Below are 18,563 nucleotides of genomic sequence, written 5' to 3'. Positions count from 1 at the left end.
TTAGGTATGTTAGGTGAGCTTCCAGTGAGTCATCTAGCTATTGCTTTGTTTCGTTTCCCAGGTTCTTTGAAGGATAAGTCTTGTCAGTATTCTTAAATCTTTGGATAGAAGCTATTGTGGATTTTTAGAATGCTCTTTGCTGTGTTGGTGTACCAGTATGCCTGAATTACAAAAAGGGATTGCAGATGCCACATGTGAATCTAGTCTTGCATTCTACACCCATCCATGTCCTGCATGTCTCCCAAGAAGGATACAATCAGTAATGATGCTTTGTAGCGAATGGACACTAGGAGATTGAAATTGTTATTATGATTATTGTATTTTGGTTTATTTCGGGTATTAAACTGTACTTATCTCAACCCATGAGTTTTACTGCACTGTTTTTTCTTTGCTTTCTGATTCTGTTCCCTGTCCCACTGGCAGGGGGGAACCCACAATAATAAGGACGCCTGTGAGATTCTTGATAGATGCTTAGTGTCGAAATTGGTTTAAACACTTTCAATCCATTGCTCCTTTTCCTTACTTCCTGCACTGTCCCTTCAGCTGTGTTGGTAGGGTTGTTTACATGGCTTCGCTCTGAAACATTCAGGAAATTGATCTGTATGAAAAATAAACCATTAAAGCACAAAATAACTTTGTGTCAGATCCCTCATCTGGGTCATCACATCGCTGTGGAAAGTCTGTTTGCTAGCACAGTTTAGAGGTGAGGCCAGGGAGGTAAAGGGGTTTGGAGTGGAACTGTGTTGCCTGATGTGTTGGATTCACGTATGTACCTAATTATACACTTAGTTAAATTTAAATCTGATTTGTTTGCTTCATATTGTGCAGATGTTGTGCAAGCTTACACCAAACACTACTGAATATGAACTTTAACTACTGGTGGCCTTGCAGGCATGTCCAGCCTGTTGGGGAACTTCTATCATCAGTGGATTTAAACTGGTTATTTAGATGTTCGAGTGCTAAAACATGCAAGAAAAAATTTAACAGCAGTCAAAACTGATTAAGAAGAGACTTTCGGTATGAAGTGTGGAGATATAGTGTTCCAGGCAACATCTTAAATCAGTTTTATGTTTCAGAAGTATCTTCTAAGTGATCTTCCTTTGTTTCTCAAACTTGGCATTCAAGCATGAGCCATTACCTGATAATGTACCATAACGGACTGATTATTTTCTAAATCAAATGTGATCTTTGTCCTCAAATTTTGTCTGAATTCGGTGGTCATTCATACTGTATATTTTTATGGCACTCAAATATCACTGTTCGGTTCTTCCTGTATTAAAAAGGTTGGGGATTTTTTGTGTTCATCCTTTTCATTCCTATCCTACCCTGTTTTCAACCCACTGTAGTAAATAGTAAAAGGTAGAATTTAATTTTTAAAAATCTCTTTTAAAGAATATTTTTTCTAGTTCTGCAGTTATTGTGATTCCCCATATTGTTAAAGAGCCTTTTTATTTCTATTCTCCTCTCTTTTCTTACAGGATCATTTAATTATGGTGACTTGTAACTTTTAAGATTAATCTCTTTTTCTTCACCACTTCTGATCTTTAACGTTATCTAGTGGGAAGTGCTTTGGAGAGAGTTCAGGCTAATTAATAATATGCAAGATTCCTCTAATTTTGAAACCTTGTCCAAGATCTGTTAACATCTAGTCTCAACTGTCAGGACATTTTACCATTCTGCTGATGATAACAATGGCTAAACTCGAAGGAATTGATGGAAACAGTAATGTAGTAAGTGACTGCTGCTTGCTTCTTTAGTCAGGCTTATTAATCTGTGACCCAGAACTTGCAGAAGCTTTGTGGAATCAGTAGAGCTGCAAAATGTATCTGTGTGTGCTTGCCTGTGTATTTTAAGCTGCAGTTTGGGTGAGAGAAGATTGTTCTCATAATCTGCCTCTGAGATTTTAATCAAAGTTTTGTATACAAAGAACAAGAATATGAGTGCCTTGTGAAGGCATCCAACATGAGTAAAATTTTATACCTATTTTTATGAAAATTGAAGTATTTTTTGACTGACCAAGTAGATCATATTGCATTAGTGATAAATTGAAGTGCTGCTTTGCTTATCTGCTACTCCAGATCTCTGTACTGCAGTGAAGAATATAAAACAGTTCTGTAAATGGGTAGGTTATTATAAGTGCTTTAAAAAAACCAGTATGTGTGACAAAAGTTCCTTTTCATGCTTTTTTTTCTCCTGACCCCAATACTGGAAATGCTGCTTGAGAGCTGATTAAAAGCATTCCAACATAACAAATACAATCAGAATGCAACAAGACAGTATTTTATGGACTGGTGCTCCCTTATTCTTTGATCTCTTTTGATCTTCTGCTTTAGCTTTTTTCAAATGACGATTCTTGATGTAAAAGTGTGGGAGAAGTGGTTTGTTGACTGTTAAACTGGGCTTGCTGTGGATTTGGTGATTTTTTGACTTTGTCTAGAACTATGTCTTATTTAAAGCCTTCCTGCTGCTTGATAATTATAGTGCTTATCCACTTAAATTCTGTAGCGTATACACTGAGGTTGTGCTGAAGTTCTTTTTACATGTGGAGGCATTCAGAGGTTTTTTTCTCATGTACCCAGATGTATGTCTTAAAATACATAAATGGCTAACAACCTCTGAAGCTGCTTGTGATACTTAACTGAATGACCAGGAGATTTCATTTTGAAGTGTGGATATATACACAGTGGAATTTTGTATTACCCACTTAAAAAAAAAACCCTAAAGAATCCCAGACTAATGTAGCATGTAAATATATTAAAAGTTAATGTTGTTTTCCTTGGTTCATCCTATACTGGACATCTCTACTTCAGACATCTTGAGAGATAAAATGAAATGCATATAAAATGTCCAGAATACAGGTAGGGAAGATAATGTTAAAAGATTCATGGATTTCTTTAGAGTCATTCTAATAGTGACTGCTGCTCTCTGAAATACATCAAACTGCTTATACTGTCATTTTATGTCGAAAATACCAGTTTGCCAGTCTATAATGAGGTATTTCTAGGAAGTCTTTGAAATTGTTTTTTTATTATACCACAGAGACAAGCAAGATATAAGAATGCTGAGTTGACAAAATGCACGCTGGTGATGGGATGATGGCCTTGGTACTGAAGGAGGAATAATCTAAGCTGTATCAGTACTGAGAGGCAACTGTTGTTCCTGGTGAGCTGGATGTAAGCACCATAATTTCTGCAAAGGCATGTGTATGACAGCATGAGAAGCTACTCAGTGTTCTTGTGAGCCCCCCCCCACACTCCCAGTGTATCAAGTATCTCCATCTTCTCTGCAGTTTATTTTCATGAGTGATTAGCTTATCTAAATTTTGAATAAGAATGTGTGTTTACTGCTTTAAATTCTCAAATCCCAGCTTGGCCAATTGTTTTGGGGGTTTTTTGTGTAGCCAAAGATAATATTTAAGAGAATAATTTGATATATCCTTTTTAGAAGATACATTAAAAGGTACATTATTTAGGTCAGAAAGTGCCTCCTGCGTCTTATTTGGTCATTAAAATCTCTGTAGGATTTAGTCCTCCATTAAGCACTTCTGGAAACATGCATTTAGACTTGAAATGCCAAACAGTATAAAGACCTGTCTAGCTATATTTTGTAGTTCTAGGCATGGATTTGAAGACCTGGTAACCTCTGGTAAAGTGACTCTTACATGTATTTCTGCACTGCATCAAAGCTGCTTGTCTTTAACTGCATTTGACCACAGTCTTTGATGTTATAACCAGGGCAGTTACTACTTGAAGTTGGTTTTAAAGCTTAAATTACATGTCTCCTGAAAATGATCTTAATCAGAAGTACAGTCTTATTACAAACTTTCTAAAAGATCTGTTCATGCTACTCAGGGCTTTTCCACTGCAAGTAAAATGAAATTTGTCGTGTCTTGTTCTGAGTTTCTCAAGACATTTGAATTTCTCCTCTGAGAACATCTGAGGTAATTTTGTTACTGCATAATTTCTCAGTTAATTATTGGCTCAAAGTTTCTCCTTTGGATTAATAGATTTGTGCCAATCTAGGTATTTCCCCACCACTACCTTGGGCATTTCTCCTCCTTCCCTTCTTCCCTCATTCTGTTTTAAGCTACCAACTTATTTTTGCTGAAGAATTAAATTGGAAAATTCCACATTTTGTGACTGACTGTTAGCTACATCAAAGCTCAATTGTATTAGGCACTAGCAATCCTCAACTTAGCAATGAGGGTGCTTTTATTTAAATATCTTGTGGATCTGGAGTTTCATCCTTGTTTTATGTTTGGAAGGAAAGGGAACTTGCCATTTTTTCCACATATACAAGATTAATGTGTTTCCTTATTGAAATGAACCTTTTATTTTTGTTAATCTGAAAACTGATCCAGCTAAGAACTCTTCCTGTTCATTGAACATGAATGGAGACTTGAGTGGGAATGATCATCTCGGCAGAGAGGGAAGTGAGATTTCTTTTTTTTTTTTTTTTTTTTTTTTTTTTTTTTTTTTTTTTTTGGAATGTTGTCTTTTTTCCTATGCATTAATGAACTTTCCAAATCATGGAAGAATCAAAGGAGGTTTGACAAATAGAGCATAGGCTGGCAAAGTTTCTGCGTTTTGCACTTTCTTTGAATGTAAAGGAATTGTGGTGTCAAGGACAGCTGTGTATGAGAGAGAAAACACAATTTGGTCCAAAATTACTTTAGGAGCAATGGGTTTCTGTAATGGAATAACTCCTGTAATTAGTGCAATGCATCAGACCTTTGCTTTCCTTCTAAAAGTTTTTTGTTTGATTTCTTTGAAAAAGCTATTAATTTTTTTATTATTCTGGGACATCTGAAAAGCTTCAAATCTTGTGGAGAGGAGTTAAGGCATATCAAGTCTGTTCAAAGGGCAGATTTGACTTAGCAAATAATTAAACAAAAAAACACCCCATAAGCTTTTCTAACTCTGCAGCCTTTAAAAGTCTGTGTTCATGAGTTATGTGTAGATGAGGCTGAATTAATTAAATTAAATATGTACATGATTGGTGCCTCTGTTTTCAGAAACAACATTATGTCAACATGTGTGATGCTCTTTTGACTGTTCTGTAAAACTTGCATATTCATGTTACAGAACAAAAAAAAAATGCTTTGGAAGTGCAGAGAGAGCTTGTTGCAGGAAATGTGGAAGACATAACTTCCTTTTCTTGCCAAGGGGAAAATGTAAACAAAGCTCTAACTTAATTGCAGGCTAAGTACTAGTCTGGTTTTCTCACTAAGCCTCTCCTTCCTTAATTGATTCCTTTTATCATTGAGAAAGTGTATTTTCTGAAATGAATTCCTGTAGTTTTGAGCAGGACATTCTCTAAAGTTTGTGAGCATTTAGTTCTTGCTACACTTTATGGAATCTAAATATAGGTATTAATGAAGGTAACTGTTGAAACTGAAGTTACTGGTGTAACTTTTGAGGGGTTTGAGGGGAAGTATTGCAATATTAATGTATTTTGCTACTGTCTTTGAAATGGCTGAAATCTTTGAAGTATACAGCATAGGAAGATTTCTTGGCATCAGATGTTATGGTATAAATCTTGGTTGATGAAATCGGTGTGGCTCTTAACTTTTTCTGCTGAGGTCAATGAGTAGAAATTAACCACGCAGGAGAGTCCAACCAAAGGAGAGATCTTTCAAATGTGTGAGTTTTTAAGTAACTGTTAAAACCTTAGTATATACAGATATAATTGTAAGAACAGTATAAGATCATTGTGTTAATTGTGGGGGGGTTGTCTTAAAAACCTCTAAATACAAGGAAAATGTTCTGTGGGTTTGACCAAGGATTTCATCTTTGCTCAGTGAGGCAGCAGTGCATAACTGGTTTACATGGTCTCATATAAGTCAACTGTTGTACACATACTATGTACAGTCAATTTTACGATTTGATTTTGTATTGCTTCCTGCAGCACTGAACAGACTTGAGAGTGACAGTGGCTATTAGGAGACAAGAGGAAGATGTGAGTGTCAGCACTGGTGCCAGGCCAGAGTGTCTTGAAGAGTCACTCTGAGAGAACAGAAAGGATGGGTACAAGGGTATAGTTTTGCGGAGTTGTGAGGCGGTTTAATAGGAATAGTCTTCTCTCTTCATATTGAGAACTGTGAGATCCTGTTCCAGTTTAGCTGCCTGTCAGACAAACATGCTGGAGTTCCCTCTCCCTGTCTGTTATCTGCCAACCTCTCTGGCAGTGGGGTGATGGATCAGCCATTTGAAATGACTTGGTTTGTGATCATATAATCTCTGTATGTAGTGTGAGGGGAAGTAAGAAAACCCCTTGGCAGGATGGAGTATGAGGGAAAGGTACAGTTCCCTGTTAGTTTGGCTTTAGTGGTATTATCAGATCACCCTGACATACCTGTGAAGAGCTGACAGGCAGTGAGTGCTGCATGCACAGTTAGTTTCTCCCTGTCAGAGGATGTGTTCACTAGATTGAGGGGAATATATTAAAATTCACATAGGTTTGGCTTTATATTTTTTCCTACGTGAATAATACCTAGATGCGTGTATTCTGGCATTGCTAATTTAAAATCATCCAAGCATTCAAAAAAGCTACATCTCCCATGGACCTCTTTAGTAGTTATGGCTGCTGTGTGAAGTATTGACCAAGGAGGGAACAAACTGCACAAATACAGAGAAAAATAAATACAGGCCAAAGAAGCAGCAATCAGCCACCTTGATACAGGGAGCACTGTCGTGGTGAATTCCAGCAGTAGCTGCTGCTGTCTAAATTGCCTTATACTGCTAGGACTGCCCTTGCTTTGCAGGTGATTTTTCTTACTGTTAATTTTTTAGGAGCTCTGGAGAAGAAAAAGCGTATTGCAAAAGTGGGCTTATAACACCTTACTTTAAGTGGGGAGCTTTCATTGACAGTGGTATTGGCTGAATGAAAACTGAGGTCCTGCTGTACTTGGTAATGGCTGGAACAGCCACACTGAAGGATCAACTGAAAACAAACACAGTCCAGGCAGGACTTGCCTGGCTTTCCAAATGTTTGCTACAGTGAAGGAGTACAGCTTAGCTGCAGGAATAGGTGCCGGGAATATATATTTTTTAAAGACTGTCAACTGAGTATTAGTCAAACTGCATGTTGTGTTCGATTGTGGGGAGCAAAGTAACCTTTTCTTGCTCTCCTTCCTTCTCTGTGGCATCATCTGGGTTCTGTGAGCCATTTGGTAAACTGATGCAGAGAGGTAACGACACTGGGGAGGAAGAGAATACCTGTGTTGAGTTGCTGACATGATGGAGGAGCTTTGAGGAGATGCTGGCGGTAGCCATGGTGAGCACTGGCACTGAGGAAATGTCCGTGCAACCAGTGTTGATGAACCAACTTGGGTTTGTATACACCAAATAATGCATTCTAAATCCAGATTGCAACTGTGGTTTTGTTGGATGGAAGACTTGTCGTGGCTTGTGGCTTACTGTTGAAAGTATTCAAACTGTAGCTGTAAACAATTCAAAGTATTCAAACTGTAGGAATTTTTTAGGCTGTGACTTAATGCTGTCTTCAATAAGGAAAATCAATGTTTCTTTAATAAAATTCCTGTTGTCTCGTGATATGACTGGACTAGATTGTGTTTTGAGTTCTTTACCACACTATTTCATGTTCACGTTTATAGAAAAATAGTTGTTCTATTATATATAGATGTACCCATTAGTGTTAAAATGTGTAAGAAGTAATGCTAGCAGCCAATACTTCACACTTGTTTTATCAAAGAGAAAAGGCTGAATGGATGAAATTGCTGTTGTGTGATGACAGAAGGTCCCATAGAGAGGATGGTGTACAGAAGAAAAGGAATGGTTGTGTATTAAGGCCTAAAGTGTAGAGAAGAATGTTTTGGATATATGGCGATATTGGTAATAGCATTTTTTAGCCACAGGCAGGGGTTTCAGTGGAAACAGATGAGCTATCTGTTGTTACCACGCATCTTATAAGCTTGAGTATAAAGGAAGAGTGTTGTATAGAAACACTGTAGTCATGAGGAATGATCTTCCAAGCAACAGAAATACCACAAGATGTTGTTGCTGATACAATGAAAGGCTGGCAGGATGAAGAGTTGATTGCAGCTAAATTAAGACAGAAGTAATTTTTCATCTGATGTACTAAAAGAGGCCACCCATATGGGAAGGCTGATCAGTATGTGGGTCCAAGACTTTTTAGTCTGCTTTGATGTTGGAGCTATTGTTGTGAAAACCCCAAGCAGTGTCATCACTAGAGATGACTCAGGCTCTGGAAGTTAATAAGGGAACTAGAGCTGAGTGATGAAAAGGTTGCTTTTTTGAAGAGGGGTTGAAAATAGTAAGTCATGAGATAGGATGGGTGCTTCTTGCCTGCTTACGTAGGTACAGAGCCCAGTATCTGGCGATTGCCCTATTAGTGACTGTAGTGCTCTCTCAGAGGCAGCATGTTCTGAGAGAAGTGTGAATGTAACTGTGCACTGAATTTACAACCATCATTGTGTGCAGGAAGCTCCCACGTCCTCATTCAGAGTAGATGGCTTTCTGTGAAATAATTGGGCCTTGAGAAAAGATGAAAATGGCTCCAGTACAAGGAAAACTATAGGGATCTTTCATATCATTGGGGTGTGAGCCAAGATTTTCCCGTTCTGACAATTGAAAACAGGATTTTGTGTTGTGATTGGGTCACAGCTTGAGCAAGAGGAGGAATTCCCTTAATGAGACAGGGATCTTTGGGGGGCACTCTCAGACTAAACAGAATGAAATTCCATGAGAGTAGAAGACTGCAGAGATGAAAGGCTGCTTGCCTTGTTCCAGAAGAAGCAGCAATCCTGTTAACAGATAAAGGGTACAGGGATAAGGAGCCCATGAAATATAGGCTGTATAAAGGTGGTAGAGCTTCATGTGGAAGGTTATTTACTTCTGCTTTACTTCTGCCTTTTCCAGGGGAGGAGAAGAAACAGGTAGCCATGGATATTGCTGCAATAATGGACAGTCATTTTCTGGAGACACAGTGAGGAGGGCAGTGGCTTTACCAGACTGGTGTTTGACCTCAGTATCTGAAGCTGAATATAGCTGAAATCTCCCTGAGTTAGCTCACTGCCTGACAAGACAAAATGTTGGCCTGAACTTTCATGGAAGGAAAAAAAGAGGCAGACTACTTAAAAAAAAAAAAAATCAATCAGTTCCTTTTTCTGTCTTAACCAGCTGTTGTGTTCATATATCTAAACCAAAGAATTTTGCCATTCTTAAAAGAAAAGCATGTGGGTAATTTTTGTTCAGAAGAGGCCTTTTGTAACACATTTAGACTCCTCAGAATTTATCACAGAATGTCAGACTGTGCTGCAATTATTCTAGATTGGCTAAAATTAATTATACTTGTTTTCCTGTAAATGGTTATGTTCATACCTAATTACTCTGTTTAGTGATATTGATAAAGATTTGGTGGATGGGATTTCTTTGATTTTCTTATAAAGTAGATTTAATGATGTTCTTTATGTAAATCAGATAATGTTCTTTTCAAGTTAACTTGTGGAAAAATGGAGTGTCATTGAAGAATACATGCTGTCATTTCACTTCAAGGGAGTCCTAGAGGGCCATAAATGAGCTCTTGCTCATTTGGCTGAAAGAAGTGTTTTGAATTCATCATAAGGAACATTAGTTAAGTCTTTCACATGAATGTTATCAATCAGAATAGGCTTTTGGTAAATTAGTGTGTTTTTGCAACCAACGGGAAGAATCACTGATGTAAGAGAGATGAAGGTTTATTTGCCAGTATATGAAGACATTTAAGTTGCTTGGGAGGAACAGCCTATTCCATGCAGGATTGTCCTGCTGTAATTCAGTTAGTTTCTGTGTGCTTTGTGTGTTTGAATTTTTTAGCTGCTGGAAAATTTTTTGTTTAGAGGAATATAAAAATGTTGATGTCCCCTGCCTCCACTGCTGTTAGTGATTTGACCTGTCAGTCGCTGTTAATGACATTACTTATTTTCTTCTACGATGTGACATGTTCATATCATGCTTGAAATTGCTTTTCTGATTATCAGAAATACTACTTTGAGCACTGTTTGCAAAGACAACATTGAAAAGAGGCTTTTTTTTCCTATAAGCTCTCTGGTTTTTTTTTTCAAGTGTTGAAATGCTGCTCAGTGTTTTCAATTTCTGAAGTGTGTGTATCTTCTAGTCGGCATTCCTTTGTGCCCTATTTGAACATAGTTCTTTTAACTTTCTCTCTGATTCCTCAGAGAAAGATTGAAACTTAGTACAGGTTGTTTGTGGGTTTTCCCCACTAAAACTCAATTCTCTGATTCTCAACAAATCTAGAAATAAAAAAGCTAGGACTATTGCAGCGTTCTTAACACCTCCATTTTGAAAGTTCTAGATGGAAAACCATATTACTTCAGGGAAGAGAAAATGCTGTAAATTTCATGCTTAGCTGTAAGAAAGGGTTCTTTGTGATAGCTGGAACACATGATTCTCAGCAAAGCACTGAGTAATGCAGTCACTTTTCATAATCTAGTTATATCTGCTTTTTCTTGCCCTCTTGAGCCGGTAACTGCTGATATGGCTTAAGTTCTGGTGTTTTGCTTACTGGATTTGTCTTTCTTTCCAGTGCAGTAAATAATGAAATAACTTAGATTCGTTGGAAAGAGCGTTATTCATTTTGTATTTTTTGCACAGAACTGATCTAAACCACGATTTTTCAACTGTTCAGTTGCATCTTACTATTGTATCATCTGGTTAATTTGGAATAGTGATGAAGGTTGATTGCTTGCCTGGATTATGAAAAGGAGTCAAAATAGGCTTTGCATGGATTTTCATGTGTGTCAGACATAATCATCTGAGCCCTCAAATTTCAGTTGTTTCCTTTGAATAGAAAATTACCTACCAGTTACACAGTTTCTTTCAGGTACACTGTCCCATATGCATTCAGTCCTTTAGCATGTGCACTTCTGAGACTGGAGACTCTACCTCCACAAAATCTGAGAGTGTGCCAGTACCTCTGAGTGTGTCATCCATGGAAAAAGAGGAAGGTCAGGACAGGTAGCACTCAGTTCCTGTCAACTCCACTTACTTGGAAAACCACCTTCCAGTAGCACAGTAAGCAAAATGAGGTAAATACTCCATGCACATCTGAACAAGCTGTTGGAACTCCAGCCACAAGCAACTTCGTCTTCAGTTTTAAGGGCTTGTGCCTTTGGGTGTTGTTGACTTGTAATTCCAGCATAACAACCAGCATGGCCAGGGCTGGCTCTGGAAACTTCTCAGTGGATGGGAACTTCCTTCTGTTCTTCTGAGCATGGGATTGTTCCTGAATCACTTTGTGATGGGTCAGGGCTCTCTGTTGGTCAACAAACCACTGTTCTGCTGGAGACAGGTAAAGGATGTTAAGGCAAGCTGGTGGGATGTGCTGTGGGCATGATAGCAATGGTCTATTCTCACAAGTTTTTTCTGTTTCAGTTACTGATCTAATTGATCTACCTAACTTTTGTGGAGATCCGTTTGTCTTCGCTGAAATTTAGTTGATTTGTTTCCTTACTGGGGTTGGTGCTTTAAATTGCTGGGTCTTGTAATCTCATATTGCAGTTAAGTTGTGTTTGTTACTTGAAAAGAGCTGTTGGGGCAAAATAGCATAGCATTTTTGGTCTGGATAAAAATCTAAGCAAACATGAATAAGTTATTCTTATGATACCTGGGTTGTCATTTACTCATAGTATATTTAAAGCATGTTAGGTAAAATGAAAACCTGAAATACCATGTTGGTACAAGTATGCGCATGTACTTGATATAATTTCCAACTCTGGTTTTAGTATTATGCTATTGCATAATCCTATGACAGCAACTCCAAAAGAAACACAAAGTTCTTAAAATTTTACGGGGGAAAAATCAAATGGTTGTAAAACCTGTTGTTGCACTCCGTAACTTGCCCTTTATATTAATTGGATCCCAGTGAGTTACAGGACATTTTATGAAACGTTTGTACTGAGTGATGATATAAACAAAGTGTCACTGTTACCCGGAGTCCATCCTGTGCAGAGACGTTTTGTTAAATCAAAATTCCCAGTCCAGGAATACTTGGCAGTCAGCCCAGATACCTCAGATGCATTTCATCTAGGTTCTTAGGATTATAGGTTCAGCGTGACAAATATTGAGAAGACTGAGAAATTTATTTCAGGTACTGAAACCTTTAACCAGACTTACGTTTGTTTTAAATTATATTCTGAGTATCAGTATAATCTGAAAGTCACTTTTGTGCTGTTTTGTAGGATTTGGGGTGGTAATTTTGGTGTCTATTAACTTTCTTGTTTTGTATAACACACGCCATATTTTTTTTTCTTCAGTACAGGCTTTTTTAAACAAGCTTTGACATAGTTTAACTCTTCCTGTGTGTGTGTACGTCCATAACACATCTGTGCATGCGTCACTGCTCTCAACAACTGTTTCAGTTGGTCAGCAGATGTTGAATTTAGTTTCATTTTGGTACTGCTTACGGGGATGCATGCAGGCTTTTAATGAAAAGGAAAGAAAAAGTTCACCTGATGGTAGTTTTTAAAACAAAGTTTCATGGTCATATTCTGAGGCTAAAATGCAATTAAAAAGTTCTTCAGCTAAGCTGAAATAAGTGACCTTTTGGTATGCAAGATAACTTCTGCAAGCAAAAACGAAATCCATTTTTCCTTTTGCATCTGAAGATCTAGTTGTTTGTGGTTTGGAGTTTTTCCTTAATTTTTATGTTCCTCTCCTTTTACAATTGCTTTTCATTGTGAAGTAGCTGTGTTCTTGACTTGGCATTTTTGCAGTAGCTGAGTTGTATTGACTAGATTCAGCTAGTTACATGTTAGACTGATTGCTGTTCATGTAGGCTGTGTTTAGTACAGAGGCTGAAGTGGACAACAGCAAAACAAACCAAACAACAAAAGGCATCTAAATCCATGAGTGGTTCAAGTACACTTTGCTGTCAGAGATGGAGTTGTGCAAGTATTTGTGTGATGCCATAACAAACAAATTGGATGCCTGATTCTCTTTTGACTTTTTGTTAAGTTGGCTCTAATTTGGGTCAGTTTATCCAGTTTACAAAATACTAGGGACAGAACAAAGTAGAAAAAGTGGTTATGAGAATGAAAAGAGGAAAGAAGGGCTTCCTCCAGGACGAGTTCATCACTGGTGCTAGCTAAATTTTTTTGGAAATGCAACATGGGTTATATAATATTATCTTGTAAAGTTTAGTACTGTATTAAAAAATAAAAGAAATGTGCTTTCAGTTCATACATGAGGTTAAGGACATTAATGGAACTAAAGCTATGATCAATTTTGAGCCATGGGGCCAAATGCACTTTATGAACTACAAAACGTTTGAATTCAAGATGCAAAATATTCTTAAGAAATCAGCCTGCAGACACATGACTTAGCAGTGCATGGAAGTTACCTATTCTAAATGTAGTGAGTGAATTCCTTCTGCAGGATACTGACTTGGGCTTAGTGTGTAACAATGTTATTGTGGTGAGCCTCCAAATAAATTAATTTTATCTATTGTATATTTTAGGAATTTTTTATGATGTTCCTTTTCAAGTTTATTTAAATCCTGGTGTGCAAATTCAAGCATTGACTGCTAGTGATATTGAATAGTTGCATATATTCCTTGACTGCATTCCTTCTATCTTTTGGCACATATTTATTGCCAAGTGGAAGGAGGTGGAAGGTATTAACTTTCTCCTGGGACTTGATTCTAAATATTGAGTGCTTACTTATAAAAAAAATAAAAACCCAACACTTTTTTTTTTTCCTTTCTTCTTTTACTTAGCTCCTGGGCTCTTTCCTGTGTCAGGAAGAACTGAAAACTGTTTGTAGACATCTAATATACAAGTTATCACACTGCAGCTGAATGTAGAGAAGTGGAATAACAGTGGCATTGTTCCAGGACTCAAGTCCAAATGAACCAGTCCAATTTTAGGTGAGAAAAGGAAATTTGTTAGGGTATCTACTTGGGTTGCTAGCCTTTACATGTAAGCAAGTTAGCATTCAAACTGAAAGGTGACTTTTACCTTCACAAAGTTTGTCCTAGTGTAATTCCATCTAGAAATTTACACCACATTTAAGCAACATACTCTTGGTGCATATAGAAATCACTTGGAGTGTCACTGTTTTAATGAATTTATTTTCTAAGCGTTTTTTCTCAAGTCAGTGAAGTTTTTCATAAATGAAGTAGAAATCTGCACCATATGGATTCAGTGATCTTGGAATAGCTTATCTCTGCACAAGGGAGAAAATGAGTGCATGCAATGGCTAAGACTGAACTGATCCAACAGCTTGTGTTTGTTGAGAAGATTTACTGGTATTCAGTGGTGTGATGTTGCCTGTTTTATGTGTTCTGTGGCTCTGTCTTCATCCCAAGTAGGCTTCTGTTCATGTAGGAGGGTATTTTGTCTTTGTTTCCTGATGTATAGCAAGCTGAATCTGTGTGGAGACAAGTTCAAGGTTGTGTGCAGTTGAGATGACCTGGCTATCTCTCTAGGGAGGGCAGGCATGGGAGCTCCCTTTTCGCATTTGCAAACCTGTTGGTTGGTTTAAGTTGGCTTGAAAGCTGCTGTGGTGGTTTTATGGTTGTGTCTCCTGCCCTGGCAGAATCCCACTAGTCCTTAGCAGGCTGCAGCTATGTGAGGCCACCCTGGGTTGTGTTGCACACCAGAGCAACGATTCTGCCTGATAACCACATCTGTAAAACCAGGTTTTCAAACCCTTCCCTACTTTTTCTCCTCATATACCAAGCCATCACATTCTGGAGCACTTGTTCCTCTCACCTCTGTGCCTACAGGAGTTTTGCAGCCTTTTCCTTCCGGGCCTGTCTCTCACTTTCTGCTCCCCGGGATCTGTACTGTGTGTTTCCTTGAAAGGTGCACTTGCATGTCACTTTCTTGGCCAATTTAACATGCCAGAGACTACCAAGAAAAGAAGAAAATTCAGAAGCATATAGCAAATATATATGTGTTCACAGTATTCAAGGGAATCCAAAAGATTCTTAGTATAGACTTTCCCTTTGTGTCACTCTTTATCTTCATGTTTGTATTTTGGAAGGGGGCACAAGTGTTCAGTTGACAGTAGTAGTGGTTCTTCATGTGGTAACTTTCATTTTTCAAATTAGTATTGTAAAACTGCTAATATTGGAATAAATTAGAATGTCTTTGTTGTATGTTAGCAATGAATCCTTGTTCAAATTACCTCAGAACTGATTTCTAAGATGTTTTCAAATGCCTCCCCCCAAAAAATTAATGAATCCTTAATGCCTTATTTTTACTATTTTAAACATACTTCTAGGTCTTTTCAAGTCTGAATTTGACAAGCAGCGCTGAATGAGAACTATGTGAACTTTATTAATAAAAATGCAGCTGAAATCAGTGATGGTGGTATAATCTCCAATAGGACTGGCTTATTTAGCTTTATCTATCAATATAATTCAGTTTGGGATTTTTTAACCATGTGGGAATAGGTATAAACATATATGAAAAGTCTTTCTTGGTATGGTCAAAGGAGAATACCTAGTCTAGACCGAGTTTCCCTTGAATATTTCTTAGCTAAAAGTTTGATAGCCATCCTGTTCCATGTTGCAGTTTATCATATAATTTGTGAATGGTTTGGAAAATTACAGGTTATTGTAGGGAGAAAAGTAATTCTGATCTTGGTTTAATCATTCAATTGAAAGGCTATCTTGAAAGTGTTGGAGGTTTTATTTTATTAAAATACTGTGTGCAGGAAGCTGAGTTGATTTTGTCTAAATCACGTAACATTTAGTGACAAATAATGATGTACCTTATTGGTGTTTTTGTTCTTCAGAAATGGAGGAACAGAACGCTGGACCTGGGATTGAAGATTTATAAAGGATTATGGGATTATACATTGAAGAGCCAGCAGGCGGAATGCCTGAGTGACTGAAGAAAATGGGTGCTAATGCATCTAACTACCCTCACTCGTGTTCCCCAAGGGTAGGGGGAAATTCACAGGCACAACAGACATTCATAGGTAACTCTTTTCAGTTATCTTGTCACTTACATAAATGACGTGGTGGATTGTGTATGCACTGGGTTTGATTTGCTTGCAGAAATGTTATGGAGAGCTTCTATTTTCTAGGTCACCAGTTTGAATCCATTCAAGCTCAATCGTGCATGAAATTCAGTACTGTCCATCTGTTTGGCCTATGTATGCAATGAGTTGATCTGCCTTTTGCCAGTAAACAGTTGCCAGGTTATTTAAATAAAATAAGTGGAGTTTTTTATAGTTAAACCATGCATAATAGTTTTTCCAGTTCAAGAGCAGTTGCTTTCTGTTAAATACTCCTGCTGTTTTCTGCTTTTCCTCAGAATTCTGTCAAACTGTGTCAGAGCATGTAAAACCCTTGATCATCAGTATTCATGGTAGTATTGGCATTGTGTCCAAGGGAATTACCTCCTTCCTGCTTGGAGGACTATCTCTAGTAATAAACCTGTTACGGTAACAGACAGGCTTGAACAAAAAGGCACTTGTTTTCCTGTTTCTGTAAAATGGGGAAATGGGGTACTTACTGTCCTAGCAGTATTATTTACAAGCCAGGACCTTGCTTAGCTGGAGACCTGTGTTGAAGTGCCCTTAAGAAAGTATTTTCTCATCCTAGTTATAACTGGGGCAGGCATTACCTTTATGCATTTTTCAGTCTAGTACAAAGAGACCTCAGTGTGGATCTAAGTACTGTCACACTATAAATAATAAACAGCTATGTTATGAATCTGAAAGAAGGCAGTCTCTGAGAAGATAAATACTCCTTAAAAAAAACCAACCCTGACAGCCTGAAGAATGATCTTAGCAGTAAATAACATCAATAGTTTATAAAGGCTTTTCTCCTTTGTGCCTCAGCTTGCAACACTGCATAAGTAGTTATTGATATTCAGTGTTACTTTTCTTTTTAATTACCATTGAAAGCAGGGTGAGATCCTTAGCAGAGGAAGAATTGATTCACTTTGTAAGTTTTCTCTTTTTTTTCTCTGTTTTCATGGCATTCCTAGCTCTGAGGTCTCATTTAAGGACAGACCACAAACTGCTACATTGAAGGATGTGTGTGCTGTCACAGCATGTCAAGGAAGAACTTTTAGTACTAACATCACAGTATCTGTGCTGTAAAGTTCTGCTCAAGGGTTTATATCTTTTCAGTGTTTCATAGCTAACTAGTAAAATACTTGCTCCAGTCTGCATATATGCTTTCTAAAATGTGGCTAAAATGCTTTTTTTACATGTCTTGGTGTTCTTTAATCTGCCACTGTGTTGAGTGAAGAGAAACCCTTAGAGCCCTTGAAACAGGCAGATTTGCCAGCTGAAACACCTTTTGAGCAGATTTGAAGAGATTTCCAAGGGCTTCGTTAAATTCCCAAGAAACTTTCCACATGATATGTGGAAGGTTTAGTTGATGCTCTTCATTATTAAACTCAAAATATCAACCCATTATGTAGTACATCACAATAAATTCGCTGACCCCCATTACCTATGGGAAGTTGTGGCTGAGACTCTTTTTGAGGAAGGCCTAAAAGCATGTTCTCTTTTCTTCTTAGGGAAGGCTGATGAGCAATTCTGGGTAAAATTCTTGCTGAAATATCCTGATATTATGGGGTTCCATGAGTGTGCTATCTACATCACATGGGTATATCTCTTCTTCCCACTTCATGGCATTTGACTCTTCCTCATTTTGATTTTTGTTGACATTATTGGGTTTTGTAGCTTTCTCAGTAGAAAATAGGTGTATTCTAAAGTCGATAGCTGAGGTTTTCTTCACTTGCCAGAATAATTTTTTAATGTCATATCAGCTTTTACACGTTTGGGGTTTATTTGTTATGGGGTTTTATTCATTTGTTCAGGGGAGAGAGAGATGTCTGTTTCTATTGTAGGGTTTTTTTATGTAGAAGGCATTAGATCTATTTACTACCCTAAAGCAGAACTGGTGGATAGTGTTATAATAGCTTCATAATATGTTGCCTTATTCCTGGAAACTGGATTTAGGTCTATGGGTTTGGTTTAGACATGCTACTTTACTGTTAAAGCAGCGCACCATGTTTCATGCTAAATGCAGGATGAATGCTGAAGTCTGAGGGCTGATATGGCAAAGAACAGCAGTTTCCTAGTGTTAGCTCCTATTGTTAGTTGTTTTCATCTTAGTTTGCTTATAGTTTGTGAAGAGGAGATTAATCAGTAAAAAATAGTGTAGTGTGCTTACTGGAAAATAATACTTTTGTTTTAGCTGAGGCTTAACTAGTCATCTTCTTGCTGTTTTGTCTGCAGCATTCAGGAGGAGGATTTCACACCATTTCCTAGGGTGGTGCATCTGTTCAAGATGTTTGCTTTTTTATATCGAGCTCTATAATTAGATATTAAAATGTGTGGGCATGCAAAGGACTAAACAGATCCCATTTTTCATTGTCAAGTTCCCAAGCAGCTCCTCTTGGCAGTCATCTGTTCCATAAATACTTGTCTGTCCCAAGCTGGGTATGGTCTAGGGGCATGAAGTAGCAATTGCTTTTGAACAGCATTTAATAGATTGATGCCTTTTAGTTATAGTGCTGAGGAATAAATTTTTTTCCTACTTTTAATGCTGCT

At 37.7% G+C, this 18,563-nt stretch overlaps 1 protein-coding gene across 2 annotated transcripts in view; it reads left to right on the top strand.

Moving 5' to 3' along the window:
• BTBD7 (BTB domain containing 7) overlaps positions 1 to 18,563 on the top strand; it is a 51,855-nt gene that overhangs the window by 3,032 nt on the left and 30,260 nt on the right. For both annotated transcript variants that reach the window (XM_066321793.1, XM_066321792.1), the window contains exon 2: positions 15,783 to 15,968. In XM_066321793.1, the coding sequence (XP_066177890.1) occupies positions 15,887 to 15,968 (82 nt within the window). In that variant the 5' untranslated portion in view covers positions 15,783 to 15,886. The remainder of the gene's footprint in view (positions 1 to 15,782; positions 15,969 to 18,563) is intronic.

Source organism: Sylvia atricapilla, chromosome 6 (assembly GCF_009819655.1).
Source record: "Sylvia atricapilla isolate bSylAtr1 chromosome 6, bSylAtr1.pri, whole genome shotgun sequence".
NCBI classification, from domain to species: domain Eukaryota; kingdom Metazoa; phylum Chordata; class Aves; order Passeriformes; family Sylviidae; genus Sylvia; species Sylvia atricapilla.
This window is presented reverse-complemented; position numbering and strand designations above follow the sequence as displayed.